The sequence below is a fragment of the Daphnia pulicaria genome, chromosome 6, assembly GCF_021234035.1.
Source record: "Daphnia pulicaria isolate SC F1-1A chromosome 6, SC_F0-13Bv2, whole genome shotgun sequence".
In the NCBI taxonomy this organism is placed as follows: Eukaryota; Metazoa; Arthropoda; class Branchiopoda; order Diplostraca; family Daphniidae; genus Daphnia; species Daphnia pulicaria.
The window spans coordinates 1136253-1163423 of NC_060918.1; the positions used below are offsets into that span (position 1 = coordinate 1136253).

The 27171-nt window shown below is 42.6% G+C and overlaps 4 protein-coding genes and 2 long non-coding RNA genes across 7 annotated transcripts in view; 2 read left to right on the forward strand and 4 right to left on the reverse strand.

Annotated features, from left to right (window-relative positions):
- Window positions 1–27171, reverse strand: part of LOC124343657 (F-box-like/WD repeat-containing protein TBL1XR1) — a 393640-nt gene that overhangs the window by 281403 nt on the left and 85066 nt on the right. The gene's annotated exons all lie outside the window — the stretch shown is intronic.
- Window positions 1960–8242, reverse strand: LOC124343646. The gene is made up of 8 exons (XM_046797059.1): window positions 7971–8242; window positions 6358–6941; window positions 4988–5094; window positions 4556–4678; window positions 4223–4446; window positions 3844–4135; window positions 3407–3777; window positions 1960–3333 (listed from the first exon to the last, which is right to left on the reverse strand). Exons 2-8 carry the CDS (start codon window positions 6497–6499, stop codon window positions 2952–2954), a joined length of 1641 nt encoding a protein of 546 aa, XP_046653015.1. The 5' UTR covers window positions 6500–6941; window positions 7971–8242; the 3' UTR covers window positions 1960–2951.
- On the forward strand, window positions 17699–21000 carry LOC124343623 (uncharacterized transmembrane protein DDB_G0289901-like). Its single transcript, XM_046797018.1, has one exon. It carries the CDS (start codon window positions 17934–17936, stop codon window positions 19899–19901), a length of 1968 nt encoding a protein of 655 aa, XP_046652974.1. The 5' UTR covers window positions 17699–17933; the 3' UTR covers window positions 19902–21000.
- Window positions 21548–22545, reverse strand: LOC124343943. The gene is made up of 2 exons (XR_006919467.1): window positions 22230–22545; window positions 21548–22096 (listed from the first exon to the last, which is right to left on the reverse strand). It is a non-coding gene; the product is annotated as an uncharacterized LOC124343943 (long non-coding RNA).
- Window positions 22642–24776, forward strand: LOC124343704 (ubiquitin-associated domain-containing protein 2-like). The gene is made up of 8 exons (XM_046797147.1): window positions 22642–22799; window positions 22900–23030; window positions 23111–23193; window positions 23281–23430; window positions 23516–23684; window positions 23762–23989; window positions 24088–24205; window positions 24298–24776. The coding sequence occupies exons 1-8, from the start codon at window positions 22760–22762 to the stop codon at window positions 24444–24446; spliced, it is 1068 nt and encodes a 355-aa protein (XP_046653103.1). The 5' UTR covers window positions 22642–22759; the 3' UTR covers window positions 24447–24776.
- On the reverse strand, window positions 25421–26933 carry LOC124343944. Its single transcript, XR_006919468.1, has 2 exons — window positions 25893–26933; window positions 25421–25813 (listed from the first exon to the last, which is right to left on the reverse strand). It is a non-coding gene; the product is annotated as an uncharacterized LOC124343944 (long non-coding RNA).

Consider the following 27171-nt stretch of genomic DNA (forward strand, 5'->3'; position numbering starts at 1 on the left):
CAAGGTGACAAGTTGATTGTCATGTCACACCACCGTAGACCCTCGGAAAAATCGCCGTATCACATGACGTTCCTGAAATCCCACGGTGGATTACAGATTGTCGTCTTGATAATGAGCTAATTACGTAGAACAAGGTTACGTGTCAGCTGTTGCCAGCAGCTTATTAGCTTACGTAGTGTATACACATTTCAACCGGATTGAACAACAATCAGAAAGGAATGTCGGATGAGGCACACAACAGCTGAAATTGTCTTTGCTGTACTTTTATGAGTTTGAGCCGCTTAACATTAGTTAAGTGGGGGGGATGAATGGGACGGTAGTTATTATAACGGGTCCGTTTCAACACCGCAAGAAAATGACGTCGTTACTGGTCTGGAAAATGTAACTCAGACTTATATATATATATTTCCTAACTGATGTGAATGATTTTTTCCGTGTTTCTGGAACGCTCAGACCAATATTTCTTTAAGTTAATCGTTCTTTTATTAGTTACTAAGCGCCCTGGATTCACCAAAAAAAGTCGTAACTAGAACGTGTGTGCATGCCATACTGAATTACATATCGCGTAATTCAAATCTAGCCGAATTTTTATAAACAGATGCTGGTAGTAGTAATAGTATCATAGACAATAAAAATACCTTTCCACTGAAGCCTTGACACAACATCGCAACGCTATAAAGTCGTAACAAAAATATAAATGTTTCTCTCTTTTTTATTTGTCGAGATCGAAATTTCAAAAGTAAAAGATACCGGGTGGCAGAAAATTCGCTGACACCTTTCCCTACCAGAAAAAGACTTTTCCTTATCAAATCGTACAAAAATTTTTAATTTGAATTCAATGAATTATTCCACCGAAAAAAGAAAAAAATTAAGCTGTTGTGAAAGTGGAAAGACTTTGTCGATTTTTAATTCAGCGCGTGTTATTGCACGAATTAAATGAAATAACCACGGGGAATATTACCAGCCAGATAAAAACTTACACGTCATTAACATTGTTAAACGAGCTTTTTTTCTATACTGAAACTGCCATTTTTGGGGGAAATGATCCAGTTGCGCTTGTTGTGGCCACCGCCACCGCTAAGAGGATTATTAAAATGCTCAGCAGCTTGACAAGAGTAGCGAAACTACATGGCAAATGGAACGAAGAATTTAGAAAGGGACACACAACCGTACACGTACCGGTGCTGTGTGTGTGTGTGCTGACCTACAGGAACGCACCTCGAAAAAATACAATGAAACTAGGCGTTTCCCCGACCTTCTCTTTTCTCTTAATTCATAGATTCGCCAACAACAATAACAAAAAACGATTCAATTAAAATTGGGTTTTCCGGTACATAACCACACATGCACGTCACCCATGTCAGACCCCAAATAGTTTGGGGGCTATCGGCCACTTTCGCCCATCGCACCCGATGAGTTTTGGACGTTTTTGAACGTGTCGTTTGTTTAATTTCTCCACAGTCCATTGCTCTGGCGAATGATAACCATAAATACAAAAAGAAAAGAGATTGGCGAGAGTCTAATTGATGTCGAAATCAAATTCCATAGCCTCATTCCTCGAGCAGAAAAGAGCCAAACCGAATCGGTTCTAAGGTTCTTTTGATTATGACATAAGCGGCCAGCCACTTTCCTTTGACTCGACCATTGCCCTGCCGCGCGCCAGGGGAACCATGACGACCGAGCCCACGACAAGGTACCCCATGGATTGAATAAGGTGTGTGTGTGTGTGTGTTTTTGGTAAAGGGGCGACGATCTGAGAACAATAGTTAGCCACCAGCTCGAACTTTCACTCCGAAAAGGACGACGAGAAATCGAGAATCTCACGCAATTGGAGTAGTAGTAGTAGCACACACGCATGAACGAGAAAGCGTACACCGAAAATAACTATTTGATCTATGCTTCTCTCCTTGACGCCAATGAAATTCCTTAACGAATGAAAAAAAGTGAAATAATTAAACATTTTGTTTTTAAATGTGCCTTATACGCACCATTGTATTCTCCCCTTCAAATTTGTTTTTTCTTTCGCGTCACTTGGATATTTTGTGTTTTTTGGGAAAAACGTTAAATTATAATATGTATCGAACATACAGAGACAAGTGCAATTTAAAAAAAAAGACGTTTGCCGAAATAACAAATTTAAGGCTTGTCGGGAAACGAATCGAGAAAGACGGGGCACTGCAGATATGAAATTCACTTTCAAAAAATAATCTTTTTGAAAGGAAAAATAAAAGAATTGAAAAAATGTGTGTGTGTGTAGAACCTGTGAGGGAAATTTATAAAGTCGTGGGAAAATCCTGGACAAGAGTATTATTTATGATACAGCAGCATCAGCAATCAAGATTTTGAAGAAGAAGGAGAAGAAAAACCCTATGGACAAAAAATGGAATGTACAAAACAGCAACAACATTAAAATGGGAAAGACTCGAGAGAATTGACGATGCGATTTACTGCCGTAAATCTCTTAAGATTTTTTTAAAAAAAGATTCAAATTTTTTCGCTCTCCAACATTTTCAATAAAAAAAAAAAAATCACACGTGATGGATGATGATTGTCTTCCAGCAAAATATTAATTTTCAATTTAAATTATTTCCTTTTCTTTTGAGAAAGAAAAAGAAAAATTTCGATAAAAAAAAGTCGCCAGTCGTCCAGTGAGAGTGAGAGCTGAATACAAAAGGAGAGAAATGGGTGTGTTGAACGCTAAATGACGAGTTACCATGTGAAAAGAAAAAAAAAAACGTTTCGTAACGGGAAAAATGTGTTTGGAAGGGGCTTGCGAAAAATTGAAAAGCCGCGTAAGTTCGAAGAAGAAGGGGAGAAAAAGAGTTGCTCGAGTCCTGGACGGCGCAGATATACACATTATATAATAATTCAAAAATAAAAAAAAGTAAAGTTAAAAACTGTTACAGACATTCGGAGGAATCCCTACATGTTGTTTCATCTTCTTCTCCGTTTCAAAGATTGAGCGTGAATTCCTCGGCCATGGTGTAAGCGCCTTTGACCGTTTTGACGGTGCTGGCATCCGAGGCGGAAGACGAGGAAGAGATGACGTCCTTGTCGTCCGAGTAGCCGCTCTCGTCCGAGACGTTGTCGTGGTCTTCGCTGGCCAGCATGTGAAAGGCTTGACCGTCGTCGCAGGGACTGGGCACCAGATTGAGGCGGCCCTTGTCGGCCAAATTGGGGCTGTGATCCGCCGATGAGCAAGGCGACGATCCGCTGAACGAGTCGCTCTCCAACAATTCCTCCACCGCCGAATCGAGACGCAATCGAAAGTCGATCTCCTCCTCGTCGTACAAGTACTCGTCCCGCGATTCAATGTACTCGGAAGTGGGTCGTCTACAATTATTTTTAATTCACACACTTGAGTTGTTGTTGATTGAACGACGACGGATGACAACTGGGAACTTACCGAGCAACGCCGACGTATTCTGGTTGACTTTGCCGGCGGATGAGGGCCCGATTCTGTTGCAGTTGGAGCTCGGCCGCGTAGTCGTTGACGCTGGCGGCTCTGCAGGGGAGCGAGCGACGGGCTCGACGCGGTAAAATGGGCGGAGGCGATGAAGGTCTTCCGCCGTTGTCGATGACGCAATCGGCCGATCCGAATTTCTTGCGGGCCTCGGCGCTCATTCGCCTCAGCAAGGGAAGCCGGATCGGTTTGACCACGGGACAAGAAGAAGACGACGATGATGACTCACTGGATTGGACTGGACTGGAAGGACCTCCGTCGACACAGGAAGTGCCTCCATCGGGCATCAGAGTCACCTTTACCTCCGCCAAATCCTATTTTTTAAAAAGAACCAACGTCATTTTTAATCCGCCCACTTCTTAAAGGTCAAAATGTCGTACCAAAAGTCCGTCGGGTGAGACGGCATCCGGCGAAGGATCGGACTCTGTCATCATCTTGGCGGGCAGGGAAGGTGTAGAGATAAAGCGTTCCTCCTCTCTGACCGTTTCCAACGAACTGCGGGTGGGCGAAACGGATTGGATGACTGTGTTGTTGCGCTGGAGCGTCGGTGCCGATTGGGTTCCGCGCAGGGCCAAAACGCGGAGCCAATCCTTTTCTTCCACTTCTTCCAATTCCGGCGATTCCTCGATCGAGCCTAATTTGGGTGCAGATTTACACCGTTCCACCGGAGGTCTGTCCAAAATAAAAAACAAAGTGGCTTTTATAGCAACAACAACAACAACAACAACAAGGTGAAATTAAGGTCAAGTATATATGTACTTGTAGTTGTTGATTCCGGGCGCTAGTAAAAGTTTTCGCTTTGGAATGGCGCTGGAATAGTCATCGTAGAGACAGGCGGCCACTGAAAGACGGGCCGATTGTCGGCACAGTTTCTCTCGTCGGAAATCGTGCAAAGCCTCGCGGAGTCGCTGCTCCAGCCGGGCCGTCAGCTGTCGAGCTTGTCGACCCGTCGTGCACAGCACAGCGTGACACCGCAACTCTTGCTGCGATAACAAACACAAACAAAATAGCGTCAAACGTTAATAATTGTCGTAAGAGTCTGAAAAACAACAACAACCAAAAACCAGATAATTTGATGAAGTTTGTCTTTACTTTGAGACGGCGTCCTTCATGACGGTAGACCCAGGCAAAGATGCGCGGGTAGGAAGGCGGAGCCGAGCACCACGTCACGCGGTGAGACCAATATTCCGTCAGCCCATGCTCAGACGTTGTTGCCTAATAAATATCAAAATAAAAAGGTTTAAAAAGGGGGGAAGAAAAAAACAATTCGGGAATTGGCTGACCCCAATCAGCATCCCAAAAGTCACAAGGTGACTGAGCTCTCCACCGTGTTTCCCCCCCTTGCTCATTCAAAGTGAAAGTCTCTCTGTGACTTGGCATTGGCTCACGCCTCTACTAAACAACTTTTATATTCGTACATTTTTACAAGACTGTAATCATTTCCAAGTGGGAGAAGAAGAAGAAGAAGAAAGGAGAAACATTGGACTTTTTTGGCACGTACAAGAGTCGTAAAGGTTTTTTTACCTGAAGACCAGAGCTGCAAACGGAGAGTCTCATGGACACATCGGGCCGGCTACTCTGGCAATAGTTCTTCCATAAAGTTGCCAACGGTTTATCGAGGCATCCTTCACCTACAAGCCAAACATCGACAAGACACCAGACAAAAAACAATGTTTGTGTAAAATAATCGATATCAAAAACAGTTAGCTTTCTTTGTGGGTTAATGAGATAGAGCTTCACGTCTCTAGCACAACAACAACAACAACAACCGTAATATCAGTCGTTGTTGCCGGGGAGTTTTTGGTGCTCGTCAATAATAAGACGGACGGGAAAAACCTCCCGTTACGTGTCGTTGGTGGTTTTAGCTGCTGCCATCGAGAACTCGGCCACACAACAGTATTCTTCCGACTAGTATTGCCCGCAGAACCCAATAGCCCCCCCCCCCCCCATCCGCCAAATAAAAATAATAATGGACATTTCTGGATTTTGTTTGTGTGTGTGTTAACGCCTACGTTGGACTCGCACACAAACCTGGTGGTGATGATGATGGGCGGATACCCCAACGAGGATGAAACAAGACATCATCATCATCATCATTTCCCATCCGGTTGCCCCTGTCGATTATAAAAATAACTTTCAAAAATAATTCCGGGCGAAAATTAAAAAACGAACGTCATCAATAAAATGTGAGAGAATTCCGGAGAATCGAAAAACACACACGCCCATTGGACATTATATGCGTCGACATGAAAATTTTCCCAAATGTAAAAATTATTTTCTTTCGTCTGCCATTCCCTTTTTCGGTTATTTACGACGTCAATGCGAAAAAATAAAAAAAAAAAACACCTTTTGAAATTTCCCCCTCGCAGGTGTACTATACTCGTGACCACACGGTGGCCGGGATTGGGCAATCGATCCGTCCATTGAATTGAATCCAAGTTCCCCCACACTCGTTCGTGAAAGAAAAAGAATCGTTCGAATTGTTTGGCAGGCACACAAGACGTTGTGGAGAAAAAATTGAATCGCTGCCATCTTTATTCATCGACAGGTTCCGAATGTGCTGGTCGTGAGCTAACAATATCCCGCTGCTTGTTCCCGATAGATTATGTGAAAAACTGGAGCGGGTGGTGGTGGGGGGATTATTATGAAGTGCGCCATTATTTCTGCACCAGACAGAAGCACCAAGGAAAACATTATTTGGCGAAAACCGTCAAGGACGACACTCGTGTGGGTTCTTCACCGTTACGTTATAGACTAACTCCTTAAGGGCGTAGCCAGACAGCCAAACTACACCTAAGGGGGTACTAGAGAAAGAAAAATAGACACACGAACGGACCCAGAGCGCGCACAGAAAAATGAATACAAATAAAATCCATTTGTGTGTTTGTGTTTACCTTTAGCCCATCCGGTGAGGACGTTGCCTAAATAGACAACTTTGAACGAAGGATCCGATTCGGTGATGACGGCCGTGAATCGCTTCTTCCACCAGCGAGGCATCAGCGAAGTTTTCTTCATCTTGGCACTCAACGTTTCCATTGAGAAAAGACCGTCCACAGTTGGGCCAACCCCACCACTCCCGACACACACACACTCACGAAAATCGGCCAGGAGCACACACGAAACGAGCAATGTTTGCTCTAGTTGCAACGCTGATGAACTGATGGGACCAGCGAAAACAACACACACACACACACAGCTCACACTAGTGACGAGCGGGCGGGCGTTAGATTATTGCAGCATTCAAACCACGACCCGGTTGGGCGGGATTCGACAACAAACCACATCCGCGCAGGCGGCGGAACAACAACAACAACGGACGTTCGGCATTATCGACGCCAGCCGCATGACACGGTGGTGTCTCTCTCTGGTCCGATAAGAGAAGAAATTGATAGTCGTTACAGCAGCCGGACCAAAACAATTGGCGAATTTTTAAATAACGCGGCACGTCCAAGTCACAGAAAAACCAGACACCACCAGCCTGCAATAAAACAACCAGAGAGAGAAATTAGTTAACAACAAATTTTTTGACAGTTTCCAACTGAGAAAAGTTTTGATAATTAGTTGATTTTCTGGGTTAGATAAGGAGACTCTCAACTGATTACATCGAAATGAGTCAGTGGGGGGAAAAGCCCCAGTAAACAAGTTGGGGGATAACAACAAAATTTGTTTTGTTAAAAATGGCCTGATGATATCTAATGTCGTGATCTGTGAAACTAATAACCACAAATATCTCTTTTTAGTTGGTCCAATAGAAAAGTGGAGGGAGGTTTCTTCTTCTCACTTTTAACACACACAAAAACAAGTAAAACTACGACAACTGGTTGGCCAAAAAATAAAATATCTATCGAGCTGTTTAGAAGCCTGTAACCGTCTCGGCCGGTCGACCCAGCTGGCCTGGATAAATTCTTGATGACATCCCGTCTTTTCTTTCTCTTTTTTCAAGTCATGCCTTCGACACCGTTACAGTTCGTTTCGCATCTTGTGGAAAATACACAAAACGGGAAAATAAAATTTCGCAATTTAACTTCAAGGACTCTCCTTCTATTCCCGACAATCATTTTTCTAAACTTATCTTGTCTTTTTTTGTTTTATCATTTTCTCAGTATGCCCCGCAACGCACATTGGTAGAAGGTCGACATCGCAGTTTCCCAGTTTAGTTTTTTTTTGTTGTTGTTCGATTACGAACTTGCACTTTTCTAAACAATTTTGTTCCCAAGGAGACCTTTTTTTTTCGTTCACAAAATGAAAACGGGAGGCGAAATTTTCTTGTCCGACTTGTTTTCTTTTCTCGTTGGCAATCGAATCAAATGGAAAATTTATTTTTTAAACTTTTATAAATTATTTGAGAATGAAACAAGGGCGACTTGAACGCGAGAGATGAGCCAGCAGAGCTCAAAAGGAAGAAGCAAAACACCACCGGGGGGGAATCAATGGCGTCTTTCTCTCTCTACTACGTCAGTGAGAAACACACACTCGCCACACACACACACGAATAGAATCTTATTACCTTTCGAAGAACACTTGAAACAATTCAGTTGATACACTAGTATCCGATGCAATTGAATTCACACACACGAAAATATTGAGCAGATTTAATTCGACACGAGGCAAACTCGGCAGTAGCACTTTTGCAAAAGGCACAAACGTAACACCACACACAGAAAACACAAACTTCGGCAGGTTCGGCACACACACCTGGCTTCTTACAAATGGTGGAATGTTGTCTGAGCTTGGGGAAGAGAGAGAGAGAGGCAAGCTATTGAGAAGCCCTGCCCTACCTGTCTAACTGTGCTTCAGGGCGGTTTGGAGGAGGGGAGGGGGGGGGGGGAGAAACAACGGGTGGAGAGGGGGGGGAGACCAAACAACCTGTGCCCGTGTAGAGTCGAATTTCAATTTTTTGGGAAGCCGCTGGGGATTGATTGCAGCGCTCCTAGCAGAGAAAGGAACAACTAAGATGGTCATTTTGTTTTTTTAATTTTTTCTCAAGGAAAAATGGAAATGATATCAACGGATCGTGTTCCACTATTGGTAATACGTCCGTTAAATATAAGAATTTGATATTCGTGAGTGAATACACAAATAGTATATTAAGGCGAAATTAAAGTTGAATGCAATTTTCGTTTTATTTTAAATGAAATTACGAATCAAGTATTATTCATTCACGGCCGCAACGGTGTGTCGGCTTGAAGTTTTATTTAAATTGATGACGTGTTGGAAAGATCTTTCGGGACATACGTAAAAAAAACGTCCTCCACACTTCATGTAGCAACTGGTTTTTCTTTTCCTTTCAAGAATTCGTCTGAGCCTTTTTTTTCCTTTTTGTCTAAACTCAGCAGGGCGAGATTCCAAGTATTCGATGCTAATGACGAATTTCAAGGAAACAAATGTAGATGGCGTTCCTTGAAAAGTCTATCCCGAATTTTTCGTGCTACTCATGCCGCAACAACTTGTTGTAACATGGCCGCACAACAAGAAAAAAAAAACCGGCTTTCCGTCGAGGAAGTGTTACGCACTGGCCAAAAGCGGCCAACCTGATTGGTTACGTCCCAAGGGCTTCCATTCCCGTTTCGAGATATCGATTGGCTTTAATCGGAATCGAAAAAGTCAAAAATCGATTCCCAGATCAACGCCATCTAATGTTGATTTTAACAAGTTTTCACCTTGACTCATAGATGGCGTGGGAGTAAGCGTTTGCCCGCAAAAATAGATCTCGTTTGAATTTGTTCATTTCTGGGCGGCGGCGGTTCTGCGGTTTGATTTCTTTCTTTTTAATGCGTTTCCGTGTGGTACCTACTACCAACCGCAACACTTTGGAGTGTACACTGTAATGAGTTTGTATCAGGCACCACCTGGCGCTTCAGATGACTAGCTCAAATTTTTAATGAAAAAGAAAAGAAAAAGAAAAAAAAGTGTTTCTTCTTTGTCGTCGTAGTAATTTTTGTTTTCTTCCCAAATGAAAAAAAAAAAAGACGTAACCGGCGCCAGATGGTCACGGAGAAACGACGGAGAAACATGGCAGATACCAACAACTATTACGCACGAATGTATTACACACACGATGGCGCGCGCGTGCTCACGAAAAGAAAAACAAACCAGGTAAAAAAAAAAATTGGGGAGGACGAAACACGAAACGAAAAAAAAAAAGTGAAGTAGAGCATCGTATTTTTTCTTTTCTTTTTTGAAAAAGTGAACTAGAATGCTAGACTGGCCGGGTAAGACGAGAGCTCGCAGAAAATGTTTGTTTCATCCGACGAGTTACGAATAAATTCAATCGACGCCATGTCCATCCAGCCAAAGAGTCGACCGCAAATCAAACAAAAAGTAGAAACGTGGAATAAACAAAAAGGTAAATGAAACATAAAACATGGGGGGGGGGGGGGAAATGAGCGAAAAAAAGAGGATGGACCACATTTTATCTCTCGGCTTATTTCTTTACTTTCCGATTGGCCGAATAAATAATTTGATCCTGGTATTATGCACAAGCCGGTCCGTCCTCAAAAATTGACTTTGTCTCTCCCATTCCATTTAGAGAGAAGAAGAAGAAGAAGATAGCGATGACAAGCGATACAAGGGAGACAAAAGAGACTAACCCACTTTGATTGAAATCCATCAAAATAGGCGAAACAAAAAAAGGAACTTGCTCAAGCAAAAGATTTTTATTGTTTCGTCGAGACTCTATCAAAGAATTCGCCTTCTTCTCCTTCCGTCTTACAAGCTGTGGCTCTCAGATCGTGATGAACGCGTTCACCGCTCTGATAAAATGTTGATGTACCCGGCGGTACCTACCCAGTTGCTATATTCAGAGTTTATACAGAGGAAATTATTCACGGAGAATGGAACAATAATCGTAACAATAATCCCGTTGTTTGGCTTATTATTCCATTCAGATCTCTGCTGGGTCCTTTTTTTTCTTTGGAATAGAAAAAAGAATTGAGGTTTTAATCCGTGGAATGTAAAAGGAAGGCAGTAGGCCTAATAACCGCTTCGGGGACACACTTGTTGAGGTGTGTAACATAGCCCACAGTAGGCTACAGAACTCAATCAACATAGCTGTAGGAAATTGTTATTAATCTAGTACTATTGTGTATAGCGCCATATTTCTTCTATTTCAAAATGGGGGGGGAGATGCGTCTCAAGGTTGTAGCGTGACTATTATACAGACTATATACGCAGCGGTGCCGTTTCTTTTTGTTTTTACGATATGATACTAGGTTGGCCGTTAATCTAGGAACTTTTTGGTTTAGTTATATAAGACGATGGCTATCGGGCGCCCTAGAAAAGAAAAAAAAAAACTATTATAGGGGATCTACTTATTCTTACATTATCGTAACCATCTCACCGAGAAAAAACAAGATGATCGGTGACGTCAATGCCAGAACCGTCATGCTCCCAATCGCCAACCTTCTTTTCCAAAAATTGAAATACACTAAAAATTGTTTATTACGCAAATTTTACGAACAAGTTGAAATCCCCCTAAAGTTTAGTTAAAATTTGAATAATCAAAATTTTTTCAATTGAATTTTAAAAATTAAATTCTCGAAAATGTTTGTATCGAATTGGGATGAACCAATTAAGAATAAATTGGTTTACAAAGAAGAACAAGACAGGAAAGAAAACAACAAAAAAAAACGAGTTATCCAAAACCTCAAAAATTATAGAATGAGGTGTACAAGAAAAACTGGTAACCATCATCACACCACTGGGCGAATCATTTTCAAGACTATACAGTGTGTGTTGTTTCTTGCGTCTATGTGTGTATACACATCAGCGAAAAAATAAAAAAATAAACCGTTGCCGGCGTGCACTCATTCTCGCCCCGTCTATATAGTAAAGGAACAGCAGCAGCAGCAGCAGCCAACACACAAACCGAAATGTAGGTCACTGGCCTGTTTTCCCGTTCCCCCCTTTTTTATATGTGTATATATACACACACACACCCGTTCTTATGGTGTTTGACTCCTTTAAGAAAAAAAAGGAGAACCAACCAAACCGCACACACACACCGAAAAAATAAGGTGGGAGATCCCGATTGTGCGGGATCGACAATACTACAAAAAATTGTTGTTTTATTTCTTAGACACCGAGTGTGTTTTGTAAGAAATCAGCGATGGCAATTATTCAAATGGTTGGAAACAAACGTAACAAAAAAATTGCGCAACGTCAAATGACAAAATTTGGGAAAATCGCAATAACCCCGAAAAATGATTTCCTAACGATTGTGTACAACAGCCAGAATAATATACCGGTCCTGTCTATCGACATTCATCGAAGCTAAAAAAGAAAAGAAAAAAACAAGAATCGGGAATAGTCCAAGATTATGTCGAATCCCAAATAAAACAAGGACATCAGTAAAATTCTTCTTTTCCTGCATATTTTGATAAAATTAAAAATAAACCCGTCCTTCGTAATAGCTTTAGCTAAGTAGTTTGCGAAGATGACTAGCTCATTGGATATGCAAAAATAATAATAACGGGAACCGGATTAAAAATAAATTGAACAATTGTTTCTCTCTCTAGCTCCAAATATCGGACGCTGGTCAAAATGATTTCAATTCGGAATGAACCAGCAGCACCAGAACGAACCCAGTGACATTTTCTCTCTCTCTCGGAGAAGAAGAAGAAAGAGGAGCATCATCATGTAATACAGCGTGACACACTTTGAGGGAAGAAGAAGAAGAAGAAAATCCGCCCGATCTTTTTTATTCTTTCACGCGCGCGCGTATTTCAGGGTGACCCCGATTCTCCACGTACACATTTTTATGATTTTCTCGTCGAAAAGTGTGTGTGTATACGGCTCGCATCTGTTATTACACATTTCTACGGACGTCATGTATTAGATATATTTACTGTAGTTGGTTGTTGCTGCTCCGACTACAATAAATAAAATTTCCTCCAATGTTGGATTAATTTTCACAGGTCTCAAAAAAGGAGGATAGACATAAACCTTATTATTATTAATATCTCACAGAGGATCCATCCTCTTTCCCCCTTAATCCGATCGTCTACCAGATGCGATCCGGCGGTGGATGCCAGCCGTCACATCGTTCTGATATGGAGGTCAACGCGATGTGGTGACAGGGTCGCTCATTTCGGTCACTATACACACACACATATATAATCACATTGCCCTCAATTTTTCGGGTTCCCCTATTTTGTGAATCTAAAAATCTAAAAAATAAAAAAAAATTTTCCCAAAATGAATTTTGTCAAAAAATGGTGATGGCGCAAAAATGTTGTGTTTGTTTCCCGGATTCTTTTGTGTTACACACAAATAAAACTCGGGACGGATATGAAAAAAGAATTGCGGTCCGTCGGACGGTCTGGACTTGTCCGATTAAGGTCGAACCGTACAACTTCTGGGTCTCCTTCGGGATCCTGTCGTGTGTAGAGTTACCCTCATTTACAGTCGAGTCGAGTGTCTGTGCCAAGAAGAAGAAAAAAAGACCGGTAGCTGCGGATTTGTATTGGACGATGTAGTGTAGTAGTAGTAGTACTGCGGTTGAGAAAAAAGAGGCGGATTGGCGCGGAGGAGGAGCCCGAACGAACGAACCATTTTCGGTTGTTTCCCTTTGACGGAACGAGCCGCTTTGGTTCAGGCTCTGCTGCAGAGTCTCCTTCTATTCTGCGCCTTCCTTAGCTCTACTGGGTGGGTAGGTAGTAGGACCTCCTCTAGTATCTAGTAGTACGTTTCGCCCGCTTTTTTTTCTTATTTTTATTTTTCCGAGCTGGGGCTGGTGGAGGAAGAAGAAGCAACGGCCAGGCTCAGTATCTTCGACACCTGTCTGACGGACGGTTCTAACGTCGCGATCCTCTGGTGCGGACCGGAGGTATACAAATCCCCCCCACAACAATAATTTCGGCCAACGCCAATTACGACGAATAAAAGGATTTTCAAATGTTTTGACATCAAACACCAGAAATTTTCCTTTTTTTTCCCAACCAAAGTGTTTTTATACCGAGTGCGCCAATTTCATTTTCGAAAAACCAATTTGTTTGATTGAATTATTTTAAATGTCACGGATTAAGTGCGTGTGAGATACAACAACAAACTTGCAAGTGTGTCTGTGTGCCTACTTTTGGATTATCAACCAGATGACTTGAATTACGAAAATTTCTCGGTGAGTCTATCGTTCGTTCGTTCAAATTTCTTTGATTGAAATTACCAACCGGCGCAATTTGATTATTTCAAAGAAAATTAAAAAAATAAAAAGCTGAGAGATCCAGAAATGAGCCCAACCAAAAAATGTAATTCTTTTTTACTTCTTCTTCTTCTTCTTCCACCTTTCCGCCCCAACCGACCCACCTTCTTCTTCTTCTTCCTTACTGCGTTTGTATCGTCTATACCTGAATAAGAGAGCCCGCGCCGCGAGTCGGGCGGGCGACTGACCTCATTTTCTATTTGGCTGCCTAGCAGCTACAAACTTCAAATAAGAAGAAAAAAAAAAAAACTAACCAAGCCACCAGCCTTCTTTTCTAGTTTTGTGAGTAGAGAAAAGAACTAGACAGAACAAACCAGATTCTTCAGTTGTTCTCCTTTTTTTGTTTGTCTTTCTTTCTCTCTTCGACAGAAACAAAAATTTTACCCGTTTGAGAAATTGGGAAAAATTCGTTTCGAATTTGGCGCTCAAAAATCATCCAATAATTGAAATGACATTTTTGAAGTAATTCAAAAAAGTCATTCACAAGTTTTTGTTATTTTTAGAAAAAAAGGGGGAGTGGGGAGGCTGGAAGGGGGGTCAACCTCGAGGAACGTACCTGGTCTATCTTGTCTTAACCTCATTTTCACGGTTGCCATGCCAACAACCCCTTACACCGAGAAAGAAGAAAAAGAACCCCCCTTTTTTTTCTTCCTCTACAATTTTCAACGTCGTTCGATTTCCGGGTTAAAAGGTCCAGCCCTTTATTAAATTTACATACTACTACTCTCAAGGATTTATATAAAAATTTTACTCCACCCTCCATGTCCGAAAAAAAAAATCTACCGTGATCAGTTTCGGGAATTTCTCGCGACTCATTTCCTTTTATTTTTTTGCGCAAAAAAATAAAAAAATGGAACGTCAGACAACAACAACAACCAAAAAAAATGGGTAGTAACGTGCGTACACATTTTTTCGAATAGGAAATGTGGGACACGGCCTACCTTTTTTTTTTTCCTCCTCCTCCTCCTTCCTCCTCCTAATACCCCCGTTGGGTGAGACCAACTTCTCTTAGTTGGTTGGTTCGGTTTTTCTTCTTCTTCTTCTTTGGTGCCTCTTGGGCCTAACCTACTTTTGTTCCTCACCACCACACGACTCACGGATTCAGGGGGCGGAGTCTGGTGGTTTTTATTTTTATTTTTCAGGGGGGTCTTACACCGCGTTCTACTTGTAACATCAAAACAATAGAATCATCATGAAATGATTAGTTGGAGCCATTATTACCTTTTTCTCTATTTCTATTTCTGCTTCTTCTTGTCGCGTTTGATTTTCCGGGGGGATTTTTATAACAGCGCCATCTAAGACGACAGGCAATTGTAGTGGAAAAGACGCGATCCGGCCGGATGTGGACACACATACCAAGAAGAATAGGACAGCTCACACACACACACACACACACTGCCTAGAGCTTTACACACACGCAGACACAGCGCGTGTGTTGCGCAACGCTGGACTGAGGGCTTATAGGAAGTTGACCTACTTTTTGGTCTTCTTCTTCTTCTTCTTACCAGTGTGTGGTGCAATCTCTCCTCTTGAATACACAGACACACACCTCAAAGAGTGTAAATTTCCAAGCTTTCCGGTCCAGAAGAATCTTTCTTTTAATTCATCTAAAATAAATACAAATGTCTTTTAGTTAAAAGAAAAGGAAAAGGAAAAAAAAAAAAAATGTTTTACCGTTAGTTCAAATTGGAGGACATTGCAGCAGAGCTATCAACGTCTTATGCAATTCCGGACACGACGGAAGTTGTAGTTTTCGATGCTGTCGACATTCTCATTTAGTGACCTACATTTCAACACTTCCCCCTTCAAAAAAAAAAATGGACAGTATTACGCTATACACAAAAAAAATACATATTTTAAAAAAATTCAGAAAATTTAATTTCGCTGGAAAGAAGAAGAAAAAAAAAAGAGAAAATTTTTACGGGAAGAAAAAAAAAACCGCAAGGCGAAATTTTTTGAACGACGCCGAAAAGATAATAACAATAATAATAAAAAATATTTTTTTACAAGAAGAAAAAAAAAACCAGGGCGTACATACTAAAAGGAGAGACGGAAAAAAGAAGAGGAAAGCAAAAGTGCAACGAACTGCACAACGCTTTGGCCTACATTTTCACCACCAGGCGAAAAAAAAAAAAAAGCTGCTGCTGCTGTGGGTGGTGGTGGTGGGTGGGTGGGTTGTGCGTGAGCGAATAGACAATTCTTCTCTCCCGTTTTTTTTTTTCTTTCGTGCGTTCGATGCGCAGTCGAACAAAAAAGAGCTCCGGGCGGAATTCTCTCTCTCTCTCTCCCGTGTGTATCTGTGTTCGGACAATTAAACCTGGAGACGATGACGATGTGCATCGCTGTGCTGCGTGTGTGTCGAACAAAAAAAAAATCACGTGACTACAAGAAGAGAAAAAACGAACATGATTCGACAACTTTTTTCAAAAGAAAAACTGTCCAAATGAGGCCAATACAACGAGGCAAAAACGTGATGGACGTCCAACAACGTCCGTTTTTTATTTATCTGCGTGCGTTCCACTTGCGTTTGGCCAATCCGACCGGAAGAAATTGAAAAGATTTGTTTTTTCTTTAATTTTCCCCCGCGAAATTTGAAAATTTTCTACTAACCAAAAACTAGGCTATGGGAGTCTAAGGAAGTCTATGTGGTCAGACAACAACATTTCAGTCGTTGGCAAGGACGTCGTAGATCTTGGTTGGTAATAAATATGGCGACTCGACAACGTCCGATACGGATCTAGCCAGAAAGAGAAAAATTCATTTTAAAAGGAAAGGAAAATAAACGGACATGTACTAATAATATAACGGTTCCTTTCCCCCATCTATGGTCATATGTATATATATATCTTACCTACCTGTGATGAATTTTTCTTTCCTTTTCTTTATTTTTTCCCCCTCATTCCTTAAACATCTACACAAGGGGGGGAGGGGAGTGAGTCCGTTTCGTGACGCGCGTCGCCCGAAAGGCAAAATCGAGAGAGCAGCGCCTCTCTCTGGTTCTGGTGACCCACTTCCCGGTTGTCGGGTTGACCTCAATTGCCAAATCCTTCCTCCTCCTACTTTTTTTTTTCTTTTTACCTTCCCACCCTTAAACCAGTGTGTCGACTCGTCGACGACGACGGATGATAACGGAATTCATGTTTCAATTCCCAATCAACAATTTTGTGTTTTTCGATCGTTTCGCTCTCGTGATTCCGTCCAATAGGCAAAACTCTCCTTCCAGTTTTTTTCTTCTTGTACAACAACTTTGACTAGTTATGCATATCTGGGTTGTTGTTGTTGTTGTTGTTGCGACTGGTCCCTTCGTCACGCACAAACCAGAAATGAAAAGAACTTGTTGTGTGTGTGGATGGAACCTTCTTTTTTTTTTTCGCTGGGCTGAAGGAAAGAAAAATAAAAAACACACCTGGAGGTGGTTTAATATTTTTTCCGAGTCCTACTTTTCTCTCTACACACACACATGGACCTGTTTTCCTTCCTCCCCTGGGGCACTATACCTGGTAGTAGTACAGTCGTAGTAGTAGAGTGTGTGTGTGTCTTTCTCTCTCTACACACACACATCCACCTGCAGCAAGGACGATGTTGGTCGAGTGCCCAGGAAGAAGAAGAAAGTCTCTCTCCGCTCTCTCGTTCACGCTGTTGGGTTGAGGAGGTTTCTGTGGTGAGAAAGGGGAACATTTCATGAAATGTGGACGAAGCCAAATGGGTTGTCCTCCTCCCACTTCGGTCGGTGGGGGGTTCTCCATCCGTCACGGGCGGATGGATATGCGACCTACATTTTTGGCAAACACATCACACATCGTGTTCGTTTATTATTTCTTGTTGTATCCTATATAATATTTCTTGTATCCAAAATAGTTTTGATTTGAATTTTTTGTTTCTTTTTTTTTTACTTTACAGATTTGTTGATGACACGATTTTCCGTTCCATGTGCGTCGATTCTGATCCGCCGCCTGTGATTATGAAGGTGGCCCAGTGTTGTCCAGTAGCTCCAGCAACCATCCGGTGTTGCTGTAGCTAAAACTCCTCCCACCCAAATAAAAAGAACGAACGAAATTCTCGTGCGGAAAGTGACTTTTCAGTGTTTGTGTTGGCCTGGGCGGAAGAAGACAGAAATAAAAAAATTAGAACAAAAAAGCTCCTCAAAACATTTCCAAAGGTTCCAAACCATAAACGACGGCGAGTTCATCAGGAGCATCACCACTACTACCACCACCTCTTGGTCCGTCCGTTTGTTGGTCATTGGTCAGTAGTGGCAGCAGTTGCACCACAATGAAGCTGGAACCCCCCGTACCTGTTCCGGTCGACTCGATCCTCTCGTGGGGTTGCGGCGGAGGCGTAGGAGCAGACGACGACGACGACCTCCTCAACGGCAAGTTCAATTCGTGCGACATGGCCGACTCGACGACCGGAAGCAGTTTGCACGATCACCTGCATCACCATCACAACAGCAATTCCCTCTCCGGCGGAGGCAGCGGAGGTGGGCAGCATCACAGCATGGCCGGAGGCAGTTCGGGTAACATGTTGAGTTGTGGAGGAGGCAGCAGCCTGGCAGGATCCGGCGGCCCAATCAATCAGAGCAATAAAGCCACCTTGCTCTCCCTGGACAACCTGGACGGGCTCCTCCTGTCCGGCGCCACTGTCCTGACGACGCCGACGACGCCCGGACCCGGTCCTGGCGGAGGGCATAGCTTCGCAGAGTTGAAACCCTTGGCGCTTCCGCCTTTCGAGTACGGAGGCGGCGGAAGCAACGGCGGCAACAATCTCTCCCTGGACGGCTCCCTAAACAGTTCCGGGTCCAGTCACCATCACCACATGGGAGGAGGAGGAGGGACGCGAACGATCCTGGACATTAACCTCAACCTGTACAAAGCCAGTCCGTCTGGCAACAACAACAATAACAATAATAATAACAACAACAACAACAACAACAACAATTCGGGCAACAACCTCAACTACTACGGTGGCGGTGGCAGTGGTGAGCCCGTGTCGACGACCACGTTGGTCAACGGCCTGGTCAGCGTCGGCGTAGTCAAGGCGGAGAGTATGGCCGACTACCTGATGAATCCGGAAATCGACGACATCGCCGCCATCATCGGCAACGCCATCGCCGACAGCACAGTGGCCTCGGCGTCGGCGTCCACGGGTGGCGTCGGAGTCGGTGGTGGCGGAATGGGCGGCGGAGGAGTGAGCAACGTGGCTGGCGTGGGTCTGGGCGGAGTTGAAAGCCTGGGCCCGGACATCCGCGATCCCTGGGCAGATATCGACGCCTGGATCGAGAGCGCCTGTTCCACCGTCTACAAGCACGAGCCCATGCTGGAGAGTCCGGCCTCTTCGGTGACTTCCGGCACGTCGCATTCTTCACTGTCTTCCGTCAGTCCGGCCTTCGCTCATCCATCGCAGCTTCCGCCCATGAGCTCCTTACAGCCGCAACAGCAACCGCACAACAGCAGCTGTAGCGTCAGTTCCACCCTGCAGGCGCTCCTGAGTCAAGGAGCGGCGGCAGCCGGAAGCGTAGCCTTGGCTCACATGAGTCAAGATCCTTCCGGCGGCGGAGGCGGTCAGAACAACCTCTCGGTGAAAAGTGAGCCCTCCATGGACATGCCCCTGCTGCAGCGGAGGTTGACGGCCGGCCGAGAACCGAACCTGAACAACAGCGGAGGTAACAACGGGCCCATGGGCGGATTCGTGTCTTGTTCCATGGCTGGCTCATCCAACAAGGAGCTCCAGCAACTGCCACACACAACCTTCCACACGGGTCCCACTCTTAACCACGTGACGACGTCCCAGTTGCCGCATCTCGGTGGAGGTGGCGACTCGAGCGGATGTCACTCCAGCAGCTATCCAGCCACGGCCCGCCGGTCGACGGCTGTCAAGAGCAGCAGTAGCGGCTACAACAACAAAGATTTAAGCGATCTCGACGATCCCATGAGCGGCGGAGGTGGAGGCAGTGGTGGGACGGGCGGTGGCGGATCGGGTGGTCGGTCCAAGCACAAGAACCGCTCGGGCAAAGCCAAGATGACGACGGTGATGACGACAGACGGATCAGGAAAGGAGAAACCCGTTCACCGGTGCAATATCTGCAATCGGGGATTCCTCAACAAGTCCAACATCAAGGTCCACCTTCGTACCCACACCGGAGAGAAGCCCTTCAAGTGTGACGCCTGCGCCAAGGCGTTCCGTCAGAAGGCCCACCTGTTGAAGCACATGCAGATCCACAAACGGATTACCAGAGACTGACCTATATTTTTAGAATTGTTTTTTGTTTCGAGGAGAAAACACAATCGAATAACTTACTGTATAGCAATCAAACATTATTCATCCCCCACATCATCAGGCATTGAAAGAGATTATACTTTTCGTTCATTCCTTTTATCCCTCCCCCCCCCTTTCTCCAGAGATATATACCTAATATAAATGTGAGCAGTGTGACGATTATTCTTGAGATGTGTGTGTGGTGTGTGCACCAGGATGCAGAGACAACTCGTCAAATCAGGCTTCCCGGTTCCCAAACTTCCAAACAACTCATGAACGTGGTAGTGTACAAAATAAGTTTTTGAAATGGCTGTTGTGTCATGTCGTGTGTGTCCTTTCCGTCCGCCCACCGACAGCCCAAACGAGTTTTGGCCTTATGTAATTCATTCCTGAAACGTTGCAAGAACAAAAAAGTTTGAAAAAAAAATTCATTCGATTCAGGTCCTATAAAAAGAAAAACCAATTTAATTTATTTCCTTTTACCAAAACGTGTCACTTCCTTTTGCTCCCATTTCTCTTCTGATACGACCCATTCGGTTTCATTAAACATTTTTGTAACGAAAGAAAACAAAAAAAAAGACGAAAGAAAACAAAAACGTGACACGAAAATTTGATACCCAGCACACGAGTTGGAATCATCAGAGAAATTGTATCCCGCCACACCGGAAGAATTCTCGTCTGCTCTCTCGCGGTGCTGTCATGTTGCCCTAAAAAATAATAATTTCCAGAAAATTCACACACACACACACACACACACAACGTTTTCCCTCCACTTCTTTTTTTTTTCCCTGATTAAATCGTGTGTTTTTGTGTACATGTTCATTTTGCATATATTATATACAGAGTAAAAAATAATAAGAAAACAACAATTTTTTGGTGTGGGTCTGACTGATGCGTGTGCTGTTTGTGTATGCTTTTTTTTCATTTCTTTATTCTCCCGATATTTTTTTTTTTCCTTTTCCTTCTTCGTGACACTCGTGCAATTTCCGAACGATGTTCTCGAGTGACTCCTTATATATATATATAATTTGCAATTATTATTATTTTTTTTTTTGGAAACGATAAAATACAGAAGTTGAACGTCTTTCACATCTCAGGAGGACTTCCAACATCGAACAACCAACACTTTATATTAAAAAACAACAACCACAACAGCACTAAAAAGATTTATAAGTTCTCTTTCTCTTTCTTTATTTTGCATAATGATTGTAATGGTGCTGTTAAAAGCTTTCTCGCCGAACCCCCCGTCCCACAAAAACCCCCCCGTCCTCATGGTGTTCTATAAATATTATATACATTATATAAATATTATCTCTTCTTCTTTTTCCTCTTCTTCTCTTCTTTTCCCCCATCTCTCTCATAATCATCGGCACTTGTAACATGCACTGGTCACTGTGTTGAATGCGACTCGAAAACAAAAAAAGACAGTTTATAAAAATCCAATCGACGTCTCTATGCAAATCAATTCCCGCATTTGAACCGAAATTTAGAGAAACTTGGCACAAAACAAAATTAATTAATTGACTATAGTAAAATGAAGAAGAAGAAGACAAAATTTTTTGAAAAATTGGTCCGAAATTGATTTTTTGATTGGAATCGATAACAATTGGGGCTGGCCCTTTTTAGTTTCCTTTTCAGTGTATGTGACCCATTGTATAATCCACACTCTATTTTCTCTCTCTCTCTATCTCTCTCTCTTCCTCGAAAAAACAATTCTATTTTCATCCGTGCTCTAATAAGATCGGTGCTGTATTTCTCCGTCCCCCCCCCCCCAAAAAAACCCACCCACACTCCCCCGAAAACGAGTTATTATCGATTTATATTTGTATAACACATTGTAATTTTTTTTTTCGAAATAAAACAAAAAATGAAATTTTTTTCGTTTACAAAGAAAAGAGAAATTGACATGTCTAATTCATTTAGATTTTCAATTAATCATTGATGATACTAATACCCTCAAAAATGAATTAAAAAATAAGATATTCAATTAAAACACACACACACACACCCCAGAAGCAGTTGGTTGCTGCTGGTCGATGACCATATTTGTGTGTGCCGCGTGTGTGTGTGTCTATATGGGTTGACAACAACGAACGCACCGAACGAGGAAGAGAAACTTTCTAACTCGTAAAAAATTAGGGCGCTCATGGTTTGTTGCTCTCCATCGGGCTCGATTCGTCCTGTATATAATATAATACATAACATATGGTTATCATTGGCGTGACAGTTGAACACAGAAAAGAAAAGATAAAAAGATAATATTGTATAGCTGTCTGCTGGATGGATGACAGATCGTCAAAGAGTGAAACGTACCGGAAGGTCGGAGACGGGGTGGTGCGTAATTTGCGCAGTCGTGTTGAAAATTTTATCATCAAAAAGGGGGATTTATAACTGGAGACCTTTGGTCTCTTTCTTTCTTTCTTTACTTCTTCTCGTCGGTCTGCTGTTGTTCGTGAATGACCTCATTTCTTTTTTTCACTTGTATAGTCAGTTTCCTCGACAGGAAAATTTGAATTCAAGTTGAAAATCCGGATCGCTATATCAGCACAATGATCAATCAAGCGAGGAAAGGACCTCATTTTTATCCCCCAATGTCGAGAATCATTATGTTATAGGTTTTAATTTATACGCTTTTTGAATTTGGCGCGCTGGGAGTGATATTCCGCGCATTGAATCCGCGCATCTTGTAACAGGTTCCCAACTCGTTACCTGACGACATTTTCACTTTGTGGTCGTTTCTTGTTTACAATGGGTTGTTATTGATAAACCCAATCTCGTGTAAATTATTTTTTTCCTGGATTTCCATTGCAGTATAACCGACGAATATACATTTCTCTTCCGCAATGGCCACGTACGTTTCACAGTACTCTACAACTGGATTCTGTATGTTGACATTTATATTAACGTTTCCAGTTTGAAAACAAAAGGTGGTCAGTAATAAAGCCATCGTCATTAAAAAAATGAAATGTTTTCTCTCCAACAGACCGAGCACCGGTATCAAAAGGGCTGATGGGAGCTTTGTTCATCACCTGCACAGCCATCCATGTCCCTCTACTGTCTCATCTACGGCTGTACCTCATATGTCAACTGCCAAACACTTTCACGTCTGGCGAGGTATTTCCATCATCTGCTCAAAAAGCCAGCATGTGTGAGGAAGGTGAAAGTTTTTTCATTACACAGTCTTTTGCTAACAGGTGTGGAGGTTGTTTACATCACAAACAGCCTTTCTCGAAACAAAAGATTTAATTTGTGCAGCATTGCTTATATACTACTTCAGGTAATTCCCCTTTTCTGCATATAATATAGAATTAGTGCCCAAACCAACCAACACCATCTCTGCTTCGTTTTCTTAATTTTTATGTAGAGTGTTCGAAAGACGACTGGGCTCCAAGAAGTTTGCTTCCCACTTGCTTGCCACTAGTCTCATTTCGCTTGGGCTGCAAGTACCAATCATTTTGCTCATCAGATCCACAGAATGGGCCTCATATCACCATGGGCATCTCCCTCCTGGCCCGTAAGTCTCCTGCATAACTTTTCCTTTTTACAGACAGACACAAACATCAAATGTTAACCATTATTTCTCTCCCCCAAAAATAAAGATATGGATTGATCTTTCCACTCTTTGTACCGTACCTGTGCGATATCCCGAGAATGACTCGTACACATATCCTTGGGATACCCATCACAGGAAAAACACTGACATATTTAGTAGGTCTGCAAGTGTGCAGCACCTCTTTCCCGACGGCTGTCTCGGCATTTTGCAGCATTGTAAGTGAATTTCGTTTTTCTCTTGGTCGCTTTCATGACGCTCGAGGCGTGACAGACATATACTTTTACTTGCACAGGCTGCTGGACTGTTGTACAGATGGAACGTGTTGAGGGTTCAAGACTGGCTGGCCATACCCGATTGGCTAGCCCGGATAACAGACATGACCTTTGGCCGATTATTATCCTCATCACCGCCCGCCGACGGGCCAATGGGTGCCACGTTGGAAATTCAACGGCAGGAGCAAATGGAGAGGCTTGAACATCAAATGCTGCTCCAACGATCCCGGGACGGACCTCCTCGTCAGGCAAATGAATAATTCATTTTTGATATTCCTATATACCCACGCCGAGTCCTCAATTTCCTTACGTATAAAACCTGACGTGATGTTTTTTGGCCCTATAGAACACGGGGCAAGGCTACGCCGAGCGTCTCGTCGGTCCCGAAATGCAGTGGGGCGAGCAAGGTGCCAACGGACACCCACGGCGCCGCCGAGATTTCCCCAATATCTTCAATCCGAACGGTAATCGAATTTTTTTTCCGTTTCAAGAATTTATTATTCAACGTCCCTGTTTTCGTTCGGATTCTTTTTTATTTTATTTTGGGCGTTGACAGAAGTTCGACCAAACGACCCAACACCACCGTCCGAAGAGAACGTGACCTTCTTGACGAGTATGGGCTTTAGCCGCGACCGTGTCATGCGAGCCTTACAAACGACTGGAAACAACGTCGAAGCAGCCACCAATTTACTGTTACAGGAATAATAAATTCGGAGAAAAGAAATGAGAAAAACAACAACGTCAAAAATTAATTAATTATTATTATTTTTTTTTTCAAGTAAGCGAGAATAATCATCTTACCCCCCACCTCTCTATTACTTATTGTGTCGATGTAATTCTGTTGTTTGTTTGTTTTCCGATTCCCAAATTGTGAGGATATCATTGTTTTTTCTTTTTCAATTTTTTATTATGATAAAAGAAGAACCATTTTGTCGTGATTCGTAAATTTTTTTGTTTTGTTTTGTGAGTTTTTGAAAACTGTTTGTTTACAGGGTGGTAAAACACAGAAATATCAACATGCAATTCTTCTCTTTATTTTATCTAATTTTTTCTCCTTTTTTTTCTTCTTTTTTGTGTGTGTCTAGTCTTGAAAGAATGATTACGCGATATCAAACAATTTTCTTGTCTGGCATCGGGTGAGAAGTGGAACAGCGAAGAGTCAGCAGTTCAGTTCCGCCTCGACACCGATTCCAGCGACGAGGAAATGGTTTCAGATAAAGAAGAAGAAAAAGAAGAAAAAAGGAAGCCATGAAAGAATGATGAGGAACAATTCGACACTTTCTTTCGACTCCCCTCTTCAATCACCGCAGTCTATAGTCTCTCTTATCTACATCGGGCGGTTGGGGAAACAAAATTGGCCGGCCACGGTGCGATCGTCGAACGTTAAGAGAGACCCGACGTCTCAGTCTGTCGAGCGGCGGGACCAACGGCCACGGAATACACAAATGACGTCAACCGACCGAGACCGAGCCATCATCATCATCCCCGAAAAAAGCAACGGCGAAGGCAATGAGGTAATCGCTGCTTTTTTGTTGTCCCGTTAAACTATTGGCTGGGCCAGCCCCCCGTCTCAACGGGAGATCGTTTTTCACGCTCAACAAGTCAAGTCGACGACGAGCGATCTTTCAAGATGCTGGCCGTCGACTCGCTTTCTTGTGTAAGAAAAATGTATAGACAACCATTCTACTACTCATTTATTAGACCGGATAGACTTTTTTTTTTGGACAAAACGGGCCGACCCGAAATGATTTCAATCCGGTACGCCGGATTTTCCGGTTATTATTCTAAGGCGTTCTATTCATTTCCTTTTTTTTTTAATTCTAAAAAAACAAAAAAGAAAAAGAAAATCGATAAAAACCCCAAAAAGAGGAGAAATAGAAAAAGAAGGCCATGCTTGGTTTAGTCATCAAGGATGACCAATAATTTTTCGTTATTTAGGTTACCGGCACCCCGCAGTTCCGTGTATACCTAAATGACTTTGAAGAAAAAAATATAAGAATTGAAATAAAAATAATAATAAAAGGATGACCACCACACAGCAAACACACACGCACAGCAATTGAGGAAGGGTTCTATTTAGACGTTTGAATATCATTTAACTCTCGTTATATGGTGTTTGTAATCTACTATAAGCAATTTCAAAAAAATTACCGCGTCGTTTTTTTTATTAGCGGCTATTGTCACGTCCGACTGGCAACAGCAGCCAAACATTAAACGATCAAACGGACTCAAATGTTTCTTTCGTCTACAACAGCGGTGAATCATCCCTTTTTTTCAAGAACGAAAGAAAGAAAATAAGAACCAACAGAAAAGAGAGTGAAACTGGGTCAATTATAAATCGTGATATAACCAACAACTAAGAGAGGCGTCAAATATTCTTAAGGAGAGACTGCGCGGAACGTGACCTTCTTGTGTTTCTCGTGCACCGACGTTGGGTTCATCTGCCAAAAAAAAATGATCAACTTATCCGTAGAAACCTGAAAAAAATGTGTAATAATAATACGGGCGTCTAAAAGTTGAGATAGAGAGAAATTTCGTTGTTTCATTTTAGATCGTGATATGCCTTCAACAACAAGAGGAGGGATAGCGATGCTGCTGTGTATAGACGCAGATGTATATACCTACCCCGGTTGTCCCCAATTCCATCTGCTGCTGCAAAAAAAGAACGAAACAATTTCTCTTCCATGTTTTTTATTGCTATTATGCTCAGCAGTTGTGTTTGTTAGTTACCAACTTTTGTGGCTTGTTGCGCGTCTTTTACGCTTCAAATCACAATATGCACGTCGTCCCTCTATACTCTAGACGCTTTGGCTGCTGGAATATTGTTATTATTACTACTCAGAAGTAGGTCGAATGAGTAGTCATTATCATTAGCACGGATCGTAGCATCTCGGTAGTTATCGCACACGGCGCCCTCTGCTGCTCCAGCACCACCGCCGTGCACAGAGAATCAGCGTCTCTCTCATCCGCCCGTCTCTAATAATTATGAGCAACACACCAAGTAGTTAACACACAAAATTCCATGTCTGAAATAGGCTTACACATCCAGCAAAACGAAAATAATAACCGTTAAAAATATTTTTTTTTTAAGGATAGAGCTGTGTGTATTTATATTTCACACACAAACGTGACGTTTACTCTTCTCTCTTTCGTTTCCGGACGGTGGTTAAAACTAAAAAATGTTTTCTTATAGCCAACGCCTTTTTTTTTGTTTCACCGATGATTGATTCAATGAGGTTTCGTTTTATTTTTTATTTTTCTTCCTGGTATAATGTAATGATTAACAAACCGCCAATCACCATCGATGTTGACTCGACATATTTTTTTGAAAAAAAATCCAAAGTTGTTAACCTCTCCTATTCAGCAACGGCCATTATTCAGCTTGTTACTATTCATTCCAACGGTTCTTATTATTTTTCTTTGATACCCC

Excerpts from the sequence above, each read along its gene's own strand:
- LOC124343646 (XM_046797059.1), bottom strand. The coding sequence starts at position 6,499 with ATGGAAACGTTGAGTGCCAAGATGAAGAAAACTTCGCTGATGCCTCGC. Across the intron at positions 4,679-4,987 it reads TTTGCAGCTCTGGTCTTCAG|GCAACAACGTCTGAGCATGG; the intron begins GTAAAAAAACCT and ends GATATTTATTAG. Across the intron at positions 4,447-4,555 it reads ATGAAGGACGCCGTCTCAAA|CAAGAGTTGCGGTGTCACGC; the intron begins GTAAAGACAAAC and ends TTGTTATCGCAG.
- LOC124343623 (XM_046797018.1), top strand. The coding sequence starts at position 17,934 with ATGAAGCTGGAACCCCCCGTACCTGTTCCGGTCGACTCGATCCTCTCG.
- LOC124343704 (XM_046797147.1), top strand. The coding sequence starts at position 22,760 with ATGGCCACGTACGTTTCACAGTACTCTACAACTGGATTCT. Across the intron at positions 23,685-23,761 it reads TCTCGGCATTTTGCAGCATT|GCTGCTGGACTGTTGTACAG; the intron begins GTAAGTGAATTT and ends TTACTTGCACAG. Across the intron at positions 23,990-24,087 it reads GGGACGGACCTCCTCGTCAG|AACACGGGGCAAGGCTACGC; the intron begins GCAAATGAATAA and ends TTGGCCCTATAG.